Raw genomic sequence first — 12387 nt, 5'->3', positions numbered from 1 at the left:
ACATAGTCAAACTGGCTTTCTGTACAGATCAAGTTTGGATTAGAATTACATTGTTAGAAACTGGATCTAACAAAAATGTAGACGTGTGTTTAAAGTGCAGTTTTGCATACTCTACTGCTACGGCAATTACCTCTGCAAAGAGGAAACTGTTTATTAAAGTAAATGCTGCAATGGTAAATCTGCAGCAAAAGTACCAAGTTTTATCTACCGGTATGTGTATCTGAGTGCCTGTGCATGCAGGCATATACTTTTATTCTTTTATGTTGGGAATTACCTTTCCCTTAGATCTTGAACTATAGCATTTATTTATATCTCTATTCCGATACATTTTTTTTATTTTAAGCTTTTAATTTTCTACCTTTGAGTTTCTGTTAGCTTTTAAAACAATATATACTGAGCAAAGGACCAATATGAAAAGAGAAAAAAGATCCAGTGGACAATCAGTTATAATGGGCTTTAGTGTTACATCTGTTTCAGATCTCTCTTGAAGTAGGAATTATTTACTCATTTTAAAAAACCCACAATCTTTTTAAAGGGGAAAAAGAGATACACGACATAATCATAAGCCAGTAAATCATATACAGTGCCAAGATGTGTCCTAGGAACCAATGTTTCTCAGAAAGATTCATGGAGTCATATATGGAAATAGAAATGTGGTTCTCGTATTCATTAATGTTCACCTTCTGATACAATTCATCTTTAAGCTCAGGTTGCTGCCTCTTATCCAAATGCCACCTCTTCACTTTTCCCAATTTAATTCTGCTGCTGTTCTTGGGAGGCAAAATGTTTTCAGTACACTTTCACTATCCTCATCCATTAAATATATAGCTAATTTGGAAGCTATAATGGGATATTTTTATTTATTTATTTTAATTCCATTTATATCCCGCCCTTCTCCAAAGACTCAGGGCGGCTTACAAGCTTAGCAGTAGCCTTCATTCTATGTATATGCCTGCTTATTAGGGCTTTCACACACCCCCCCCCCAAGCGGCATTATTACAAAGTCAGCTTAATTGCCCCCAACAATCTGGGTCCTCATTTTACCTACCTCGGAAGGATGGAAGGCTGAGTCAACCTTGAGCCTGGTGGGACGCGAACCTGCACTAATTGCAGGCAGCTGGTGTTACTTAAGGAGGCATTAGGATATGTTCTGTTTCATTTTTGCATTGCTCCTTCATTTTTTTCACAGTTCAATCACCCATTTCAATGCTATTTATTTACAAACCTGCAATTATGTTAACATTTTTGTTATTAATCTTTATAATTCTGTAAGGATGCGTGCCTGAAGATACAGTCATTGTACTCTGTTTGTTCCAATGTTTTACTAACGCAAACCAATTATAAGATGTTACTTCCTTCCTCAAGATTGTTTTTTAAAATACATTTCCTACCCATACATATAGAGTGAAACATACTTTTATAAATACATTACCACACAGCTTTAAAAAACATGTTTGAAGCCAAGGGTCAAAGAAGATCACATTTATTTTTCCCAGATCTAATAAAGATGTACACATATTGTTTTAAAAAAAATCTTCATTTGGCCAAGTGATCTTATTTGGGGTTTGATTAACTTCCTCTTTTAGAAGATGTATTATTGGCTACTCTAATTTGCTTAAACCTTACACTCTAGCCCAGGGGTGTCAAACTCAATTTCATTGAGGGCCGCATCAGCATTGCGGTTGCCCTTAAGGGGCCGGGTGGGTGTGGCCTGGGTGGGCATGGCCTACTGGGTGGGCATGGCTAGAGTACGTATGGCCTACTGGGTGGGCGTGGCCAGCTCTACATCATTGGCATCAAGGGTGCCTATGGGGGCCTGGGCAGGAGTGGGACAGATCTGAGGGTCTCTGGCAGAAGGAGGGTCTCTGGGCCAGGGCCAAGGCAGTGGGGGCCGTTCCCTCACTGTTTCCAAGTTGGCTTCGCGGGCCACATGAAACCACTTCGCGGGCCAGATCCGGCCCCCAGGCCTTGTGTTTGACATGTCTGCTCTAGCCGATTATTATATCCTGCTAATGTAAATAGCCTGAAATTAATATCCTGTGTATATTTACCAGGCAGCAGAATGAAGTGTCTTAGGCACCGTGTACTACAGGAAGACAACAAAGGAGCACAGTTTAATTTATTGTCAGTATATTTTTTGCAAAGCAAGGGAAAAGGCTTTTTTGAGTTTTCTCCCCCCCCCCCGGTGCCAAAATAATACCTACAGCCTTTAGCATTATATATTTCAATTTAGGCAGTGCATTTTCTATTCCACTAATGTGTTGGGCCAGCATCCTCAGGAACTGGGTGGAAGACCTTATGGTGGAATTCCTGCGAAAGGATGTTGCATAAGATTGCATAGCCAACTCGCCACGGCCAACTCACCCCAGGACAACTCGCTGTGGGACAATTTAACAAATTCAGTTTAACGATTTAAAATAAATTAAAAAAATATTTTCAATTTTGTCATTCACATTTCATTCCATCCCTCCTTTTTTATCCTTTCTTTAATGATTCTATTCCACCATTTCTTTGATATCAGTGGAACTCTTTTGGCAGCTTTGGCTCTTTTATGACTTGTGGACTTCAACTCCCAGAATTCCTGAGCCAGCCATGCTGAGGAGAAATGGAGAAGTTTCAATACTGAGCCATGCTGGCTCAGGAATTCTGGCAGTTGAAGTCCACGAGTCATAAAAGAGCCAAGGTTGCCTACCCCTGTCATAGACCCATGTTTAACATGAAGTTTCAATTGTGTTCTGTTTCTCTATGCAGTTGCTATATGCCTTTGACTCTCTTTCAAAAGAATACATACGTGTTATTATACCCTGGGTGATCCAGATCATGACACACTGATGCTGTCATTAGCATTAAGATATCCATTTGAGAAATCTTTGCCTAAAAGAGAAAAGGGAGAAAATACAGTCTTATAATTTCATACAGCTTTCACAACATCAGAAGGACATTTAAGTATCAGAAAAATAACATGAAACAAGGTTAAGTCAACACCTAATGGCTACATTTACTGCAGCCAGTTTAAAGAGCCTTTTTCTGGCAGGACAGCCTAGCAAATCATCCAAGTCTGGCAGTGATGTATAATTAACAACAGGATAGAGCGGAAATGTTGGATCTGCTTAACCGTGGATAAATTTTATTTAAATGCAAAGTTTGCTCAGCTTGCAATACAGTATGTGGTGCCAGGATTTATATTAGTCAAAAAAGATACTTATTTTCGTATTTCATATTTTATTTCAGTACCAAAGAGAAATAGCAATAGGGGAATACTTTTTATTTTCTGCTACTTGCTTGAGAAAATAACTTGGGGTTACACAAGAAATTCTTCTTCTTTGCAAATGTACTATATCAATAATTATCTTGCCTTGCATTATTTTCTCCCTACCAGTCAAAAGACCTGTTCAGCCTTTCTTTCTTTTTAGCTTTTTTTTTTTCAGGGTGTGGGGAGGAAGGAGAGAAAAAGCAATGGGAAAATATGGAAGCATTGCAACTGGGAAAAAAGAACATATAGACCAATTTTTCAAATCCCAGCAACTGTCTGACAAAAGTCTGATAATACAATTGTTCTTGTATTGGCCACTCAACCTGCAAATTTATGCCCACAAAGATAATGGGCATGATTAGCTTCTGTATGAAAATTTGAGTTCTACATATTTAAGTTTAAGTTTATTGAATTTATATACCGCCCTTTTCCCGTAGGACTCAGGGCGGTTTACAAGGTATTTAAAAACATCAATACAATACAAAAGTTAAAAACAATTAAAAATAAATTTTATCCCTGAAAAATATAAAACCCCAATTAAAAAAACTCTCAGCCTGGGCCGGAGAGCTCAAAGAGCCAGGTCTTCAGGTCCTGGCGGAATGAACAAAGGTCGGGGGCAGCCCTAAGCTCCACGGGCAGCTGGTTCCAAAGGGCAGGCGCAACCACTGAGAAGGCCCTCCCCCTGGGTATTATCCGCTGGCAGTCTTTTACCGGCGGCACCCTGAGAAGGCCCTCCCTGTGGGAGCGCACAGGACGAAGGGCAGCAGGTGTTCCCTCAAATATCCCAGACCCAAGCCATTTAGGGCTTTATAGGTCATCACCAGCACCTTGAATCTCACCCGGAGGGCAACTGGAAGCCAATGGAGCTCGCGGAGTAGAGGTGTTACATGGGAGTATCGGGAAACCCCCATCACAACTCGCGCGGCCGCATTCTGCACCAGTTGAAGCCTCCGAGTGGTCCTCAAGGGTAGCCCCATGGGGTAACTTTCTTAATACAGGTGGTCCTCAATTTAAAACAGCTCATTTAGTTACCATTCAAAGTTATAACAGCACTGAAAAAAGTGACTTATGACCATTGCGGCATCCCCATGGTCATGTGAACAAAATTTAGATGCTTGGCAAGTGACTCATATTTATGAAAGTTGCAGTGTCCTGGATCATGTGATCACCTTTTGCAACCTTCTGACAAGCAAAGTCAATGAGGAAGCCAGATTCGCTTAACAATTGTGTTACTGGCTTAACAGCTGCAGTCATTGACTTAAATGCGGCAAGAAAGGTCGTAAAATGGGACAAAATTCACTTAACAAATGTTTCATTTTAGCAACAGAAATGTTGGACTCCAAGGGGCAAATCCTTAAGACAGTGTGCAATGGAGATAATTTAGAAAATCTACCCCTAGCTACAATGGCCAGGACTGAATCAGGCTGTATAAGGCAACACCTCTCTCTTGCCACCTGCTTTGTAAGGCAAAATTCCCTTTTGGCCTGACAGTTTTGAGACACAATCAGAGTACATTGAATAATGTGGTGTTAGTAAATTAGGAATTCTGGGTGTTGTAGCCTAACACACCTGGAAGGCCCTGTGTTGGAAATGGTGCAAGACAATGGCGCAAGAAGTAGTTCAAACAGTTTGGGCCACCCTGAATTTGGATGAAAGAGGAAGCCAAGATGGTTTGATTTTCTCTTCTGTAAGTCAAAGAAACATTAAATGTATAGCATTTTCATTTTTTAAGGAGGGGAAGGTCATTAGGAAACTTGTATAAGGAGGCCTAACTCCTCTTAAATTTGAATTTCTTGCTTGTTTTTTTTAAATTTAAAAAAATTGGACAAAGGTTTCCCCTAATTAGTTTATATTTCATAGGAGGCATCAGCATATTGAGCTATTACTGATTTATCCATCAGAGTTACTGTGGCTCAGAAGTAAGGAACATGCTTTGCAGGCCGGAGATCTGAAGATGAATTGCTGGCACCTGCAGTCTCCAGATAGGCCTCCTGTTTGAACTTCTGCTGCCAACCAGTGTTAACAATTTTGGGCTAGAATTGGATGGACCAATGATCTGATGTAAGGTAGTTTTTTTATGTCTCTTGGAGATTAAGAAACTGCCAGGATTATTAACCAACTTCTTTTCACTGGACCTTTCAATTCTTCACTTAAATGTATAAAAAATTACACACTGAAGTGACCGTGGGATGAACAAAGTCCCAGGGATACGGAAAGAGATGTATTAGGTCTTTCAATATTAAGTTAACAAAACACTGTTGTTATAGGGGCAAAAGCATTTAAAAAAAGCCAATGGATTTAATGATGTTTTCTGAAGTCCGTTTTCTTTTGATAGAACTGAAGGGAGAATAAAAGTGGCCAGTGAAAGACACACCTGGAGGTTGCAGAGTGAGATCATGCTGTACATCATCTGGGTAACACAGAAGCAATGTCGAAAATTATGGAATGGATTGTTTCTGTAATTGTCATGAATACATAGCTATAAAAATAAAGAGGAAAAACTGATAAAGAAAGCAAGAATGTGGCAATAAATCCCAATAAACAACCCTTTGGTGCCATTATTTTCTCCTTTTAGATTCTAGAACAGACATGTCAAACACAAGGCCCGGGGCCGGATCCGGCCCACGTAGTGGTTCATGTGGCCCATGAAGCCATCCTGGAAACAGTGAGGGAATGGGCCCCCACTGCCTTGGCCCTGGCTCAGAGACCCTCCTTCTGCCAGAGACCCTCAGATCTGTCCCACTCCTGCCCAGGCCCCCATAGGCACCCTTGATGCCAATGATGTAGAGCTGGCCACACCCACCCAGTAGGCTATACGCACTCTAGCCACACCCACCCAGTAGGCCACACCCACCCAGGCCACACCCACCCCAGCCCCCTGAGGGCAACCGCAATGCTGATGCGGCCCTCAGTGAAATTGAGTTTGACACCCCTGTTCTAGAATATTACAATATTATTGCTATTCTATCTTTGTATTTTAAAAAAAAAAGATAAACATAAAATATATTTTGTTTGCATTATTACTACAACAAGGCTTGTTTCCGCTCATTCTTTGGGTCATATTCCATTTCTACTGAATAACAGTCGGCTAATCTCTGGTATAAGTCAGAGAATTGCTTCACAAGGTCACAGAATTGGCCAGATAAAAACACTGGAAATATTGGCATGTGTATCCATATTTTGTAAAGTAAACGCAGTGATGTGCAAAGGAGAAAATATAAACCTCCCGATTCAGGGAGGGGCTGACATGCAGAGTTATCCTGAGAAAGGTCAATCACCAAGTACAGATGATGTGATTATAATAAACATTTTGAGTCACCAAATTGTCCTGGATATACAGTGTATATATAATCCCATTCTACTACTCCATTTTGGGTTAAGCAACATTATACAGTATAGAAAAGGAATAAGAAATAGAACACCAGAATATCATTAAGGGCTGAAAATAAAACAAGGCAAAAGTTTACACCAGTATCATTTACTACACCATACTTTCCTATATCTTCAAATAGTTTCTACCAGACCTGTAATTTTTTCAGTCTGGTATTGTATTGTTGTATTAAGTTGTATTTTAATTTTGTATTAATCCACATTCATCCATTTTACTCCCATCTCTTCTTAAATACTTCTTAAATAACTCATGCCACCTGTAGGTTAACTTCTATGTTTTTCCTGATATATCTAACTCTATCATAAAAGAAAGGCAAACAAGTACACTCTTATAGAAAACAATTTTTGTTTTTTCAATCAAACATTCACTCTGCACAGTACCACCATAAACTATCCACGTATACCTATTATCTTTCTACCTGAAGTAGTTGAATTAGTACCTTGGCTGAATGCTTACCAAAAATTGGGGAACAGATAACGACATCCTAAAATGTACAAATGCTGGAAAGAAAAATGCTGAAGAATTTTAGTTTTAAGCAGTATGGCCTATTCTGCACTTTCGAAACTGCTGTATTATGCAGATTGGAACAGACCTAACCTTAGGGATTTATTTAGGGAGTTTTAAAATATAGTTCTTATTTCAAAACATGTGTAGAAAATGTGTATAATTAGTAATATAATATAATATAATATATAATTGCAATGGTTCAGCTCATTTAAATGGTATTGTGAGTGTATGCCATGATTAAATAATGGAAGTATCTAAAAATAAATTTGATACAAAATTGATTCAGGACATGGAACAGGCAAGACAACTCAAATAAAAGAACTAATGGGCTGCTGCATATTATAATGAGAGGTAGAGAAGCTGGTGCCCTCCAGATATTATGGATTATGTTTTCAAAATCCCTTGCCATTAGCCATCTTAGCTGTTATGTCGTGGGCTCTGGTGAGCCGGAATGAAGACACACAGTTGTTCAGAGAGTAACACATCCTTTATTAATTATGACAGAGCTTAACCCGGGCCGTGCCCAGCCACTATATATATATACAGTCCAACCCTCTAGCAGCAGCCAATAGAATGGAACCCATGCTTCCCGCCAAGGTAGACCAATTGCAAGGCTGGAGACAGTCTGTCTAGGTTTCAAAGGAGCCGTTGGCTCACGTGGTGTGGTACCACAAGCTCAGTACATAACAATAGCTAAGGTTGATAATGGCTGAAGTTCAAAACAGTTGAAGGGCAGGAAGTAAACTCTCACCCAACAAACTATTGGATACAAAATTTAAGTTTTTTCATTTTAAAAAAGGGTCCCCAAAATACTCTTGAGTTCAGTATTGGCTGAACCACAGCAGTTCTTACATTCTAAAGGCATTTTAGCACTGCACCCTTAAGCTGTTGTTATCTTGTGCTGATACCCACTAACCTCTAAGCTGGCTTAAGGAAAGGAAAATAATAATCTAACAATGTCTCACTCGAGTTTTAACCAGTGACCTTATGCATATCAAGCAAATGTGATATCCATTCTGCTCTTTGAACATCATTGCTAATAATACTGCAACAGAGTCTGAGAATTTCAGGGCAGTGATCATTGACCTAGGTGAGGGAGTGTTCCTACCTCTGCACATAGCGCAGGAAGCTACTTAGAAGAAAGTAAAGCTAACCAGACATCAACACTCAAGCCAGCAATAGGTAGAAAACATCAGTCTTAACATGGAGTAGAACAATACAGACAGAAGTCATGTGGTGGACTGGGGGCAAATAGACAGTGAAGTTTTTTGTTCCCTTTCTCTAAAAATAGCTTCTGGCATGTACATGTAATGGACAACCTGGCAATGTTGGAATTTTATCGGTCTGAAAGTGAACTTCAAAGTACGCATGCTAAGAGTAACTTTAAAAAAAGATGTATTAGAATGTAGTTTTAGAAAATTTTTAAAGAAAATCTTTAGTGTTTTAAAATGGATGAAAAAAACATTTTCCCCTTAAACAATCTGAAAGAATAGAGTGAATTTTGTTCATATAAATAGTGATAATTTATAAAGATTATTAATTACAAATTGAAATACATATTTCAACAGTAAGCAGTAATGGTTAAGATGATTGTTCCATTCAAAGAGGAGAATATATTTATGTTTTTTTATTTGGATATCACTTCTGGATTTTGTGCTTGTGAAGAAAAAAAAATGAAACTTTGACTTTGGTTTTGCCAGTTAGATAGATTTGTTGTTATAGAAATAGCTAGTTATATACTAATGTGTAAAAGTAAAAAGCGGAGGTTGTAATGTTGTTATCTTGTACTGTGCTAAAAAGAGTAGGAAATCAACGCCTTTTTCTTTGCTCTCTTGTACCTCATATTTTATTTCCCCTTTCTTTTTTCTTCCCTTAATTTCCTACCTTTATTTTTGTTTGTATTTTAATCATCGATAAAATAAAAATTATATATAATTTTAAAAAAGAATGAAGTATGCACTTTGGGCATTTAATTCTTCAATGGTTATTTTGCATTCAGCTAACTTTTGTCTTAATTTCAAGTACTAGAGTCTACATTGAGAACATATATTTGCAGACTTACAAATCTGTAAAGTTATAAATATTTTAAATTGTTTAAAATCCATTGGCAACTTACCAGCCACCGTTTCAATGTGATAGGGTTGATGTTAAAGTCTTTCACCAATTCTAAATCAAGATACATATGTTCTAAACAACTCAGCATCTGGAGGAAAATTTTTAAAAGCATATATTTTTAATTTTTCTTTGTGTATTAAAAATAAGTTGCATATAGTCTACTAAATGCAGCTAGGAAATAACAAATTTATTTTTTTTAATTCCCAAAATTTATTGAACTTACAAATCATGGCAGCCTGGTTGATAACTGAATGATATATTGATACCGTGTAATACATTGTTCTAAATTTTACATAATGCTTTTTTTTATTTTTAACAAATAAGGAAGAAATCCCCAGAATTACAGAGGATGTTTACTTCTGTTCAATTGAGCAACATGATTCAGTATCCCTTTTCTATGGCAGAGGGCCAATTCTCAGGACTCTAAATTTCTAATTCATTCTCTGCCCATACTAAATAAAACAATCTAATATTTTTAACAACAACAAAAGCCCTTTTCTTCAGCAATGAATCGATCCCATTTTTGCAAACCCTTCAAATCAAGCTTTAGAGTAGGAGAGTCCAATATTGGCAACTTTGTGGACTTCAACTCCTGAAATCCCCCAGCCAACATAGCTGGCTGAGGAATTCTGGGGGTTGAAGTCCACAGGCCTCCAAGTTGCCAAGGTTAGACACTCCTGCTTTACAGTTTGTTTAGAGAACAATCCCAGAAGAAAACAACATCTGTAAGAAAATAACACTTCATTTTCAGTTTTAGAACAGGAAACTGAACCATCTGTTTAACAGCACGCTCAAGGAAACAGTTATTTTAGATGACAGTCATAGGATATAAATTTCTATTTTTCAGCTATGAGTGCTGAACATTCAGCATTTGAAACTTGAACATTTCTTTCCTCTAAATATTGGTAACACTATTACTTTAGCATTTACAATATTCCACTATGTGAGCTGGGATTCAAATTATTTCAGAATATCTCCTCCCATGTCAACTTGGCTGTGCATTGAGATCATAGATAAGGAGCGTTTCTTTGGGCAGCTTTTGGAAGAGAGGTGCAAGATAAAGGCATGAAGGATACTTTGTGGTGATCCCTTGGCTTCATATGTGTTTATACACTAGGTTATGCTTTAACCATAGTTTAGTAAAGAAGCCAGAAACAGCCAGTCCTTGATTTGTTTCCTTCAATTTTCTGTTGACTTGCTTTGCTTCTCAATAAATTGATTAAAGGGTAGGTTGGAGTATAAACCAGACATAAACTAAGAAGCCATAAATACATTATCTATCCATACTGTCAAGGGACGCAGTGGCTCAGTGGGTTAGGACACTGAGCTTGTTGATCAGAAGGTCGGCAGTTTGGCGGGTCGAATCCCGAGTGCCGCGTAGCAGAGTGAGTGCCTGTTACTCATCCCAGCTTCTGCCAACCTAGCAATTTGAAAGCACGTAAAAATGCAAGTAGAAAAATAGGGACCACTACAGTGGGAAGGTAACAGCGTTCCGTGCACCTTTGGCGTCTAGTCATGCCAGCCACATGACCACGGAGACGTCCTCGGACAAACGCTGGCTCTTCGGCTTTGAAACGGAGATGAGCACTGGCCCCTAGAGTTGGAAACGACTAGCACGCATGTGCGGGGGAACCTTTACCTTTACCTATCCATATTGTCATATCACTGTTTAACCCTGAAAGGTAAACAATTAACCCAACAAAAATGTGGTTTCAATATAAGCTTTCCTGCTCTAAAATAAATCATGATGTTTTCACTGACCCTAATAACATTTGGATTAAACTAAAAATAAACCTTATGCTTTACCATGACATGCAAACCCTAATTTTGAAATGCTCTTTCTAGGGAACTTCAATAGGTGTTTTTTTAAAAAGCCAAATTAGCATACAGTATTCCTTTTGAGGGTGCATTTTAAATTTAACTTTAGCTAAATCAAAGAATGAAATAGAAATCTGCTACATATTTCTTTAAAATTAAAATTATATATTATATATTACACAAGTCAGTAGCAATTACAGCAGAGATATGAACACAATGCATTTTTCCACTAACATCCCTCATCCTCTATCGAAAATTCAAAACAGAACACTTCACATTTTGGAATGATACTGTCCTTCAGCATGATTTTTTTTTAAACTTTTGGTACAAAATAATTTTTGCATAAATGTATATATTGGAGGAAATTGCTTAAATAAAACACAACCTCCAACAATTAAACAGAAAATTTAATCAAACAAGTGATATGCCAATGGCTGGTGCAAATCAAATTTAAACTGATCCCTACATCTCTAGTTTATTTGAATATTGAGATTTTAATCCGGTTAAAAAGCTTTGCTTTAATGCTTTTCAATTTCTAATGCAGTGATTTATTAATTATAAAACACTTTAAGGAGCTTTTTAATATAAAAGATGGGTAAAGGTGGTCTACATATTTTAGAATTGTTTTAAAATGATACTGTGAGAAGATGTTAAAGGAAAAAGCACATGCCTAAATGGTAGTAAGATTGAATGAGAAAGCAGTGCCTTCTTTAAGAATCTGAAGAATTGTCTCTCCGAAGGGGACAAAGTCTTGTTCTCTGCTGTCCTCAAGGGAAGGCCTAGACCAGAAGTGTCAAACTGGCGGCCCACAGGCCGGATGTGTCACATGCAGGCCATGCCCACCCCAGCTCTGCAAAGGGAAAAAAGTCACGATGCATCACGATCCATCATGTAATGCGATCGAGTTTGACATCTGTGGCCTAGACTGAATGGGTGTGATATAGGAAGACAAATTGCACCTGAATGTGATGAGAGGTTTCTTAATAGTAAGAGTAGCTTGCAAATGCAGCTGTTACTCAGAGGATGGCAAGTTGTCCCTCAGTGAAGATCTTGAAGAGAAGATCAACAGCCATCTGTGGGAATGATCTAGTTCTACATTTCCTGTAGCAAGGACAGAGCTAAACTAAATGATCTACTGCTCTCTTCTACTCTTGTGAAATCCTGTAATTATAACTGCTTTGCTGAAATTTCTATTGTTTACCCACTCTGCCTCTATAAATAGAATCCATCTTTTCAGACACTGAACTCGTGTTTGTATATTTTCAGAGCAGTTCCTGGATGACACTAAGATAAAGGTCCCAGT

The 12387-nt window shown here is 38.1% G+C and overlaps 1 protein-coding gene across 1 annotated transcript in view; it reads right to left on the bottom strand.

Annotated features, from left to right (window-relative positions):
• PDE9A (phosphodiesterase 9A) overlaps nucleotides 1-12387 on the bottom strand; it is a gene marked incomplete at its 5' end in the record, with an annotated part of 73928 nt that overhangs the window by 13320 nt on the left and 48221 nt on the right. Inside the window, 3 exons of the mRNA XM_083361599.1 lie at nucleotides 2792-2874; nucleotides 5628-5732; nucleotides 9268-9354. Coding sequence (XP_083217725.1) covers nucleotides 2792-2874; nucleotides 5628-5732; nucleotides 9268-9354 — 275 coding nt within the window. The remainder of the gene's footprint in view (nucleotides 1-2791; nucleotides 2875-5627; nucleotides 5733-9267; nucleotides 9355-12387) is intronic.

Source organism: Vipera ursinii, assembly GCF_947247035.1.
Source record: "Vipera ursinii genome assembly, chromosome: 4".
Classification (NCBI taxonomy): domain Eukaryota; kingdom Metazoa; phylum Chordata; class Lepidosauria; order Squamata; family Viperidae; genus Vipera; species Vipera ursinii.
This window is presented reverse-complemented; position numbering and strand designations above follow the sequence as displayed.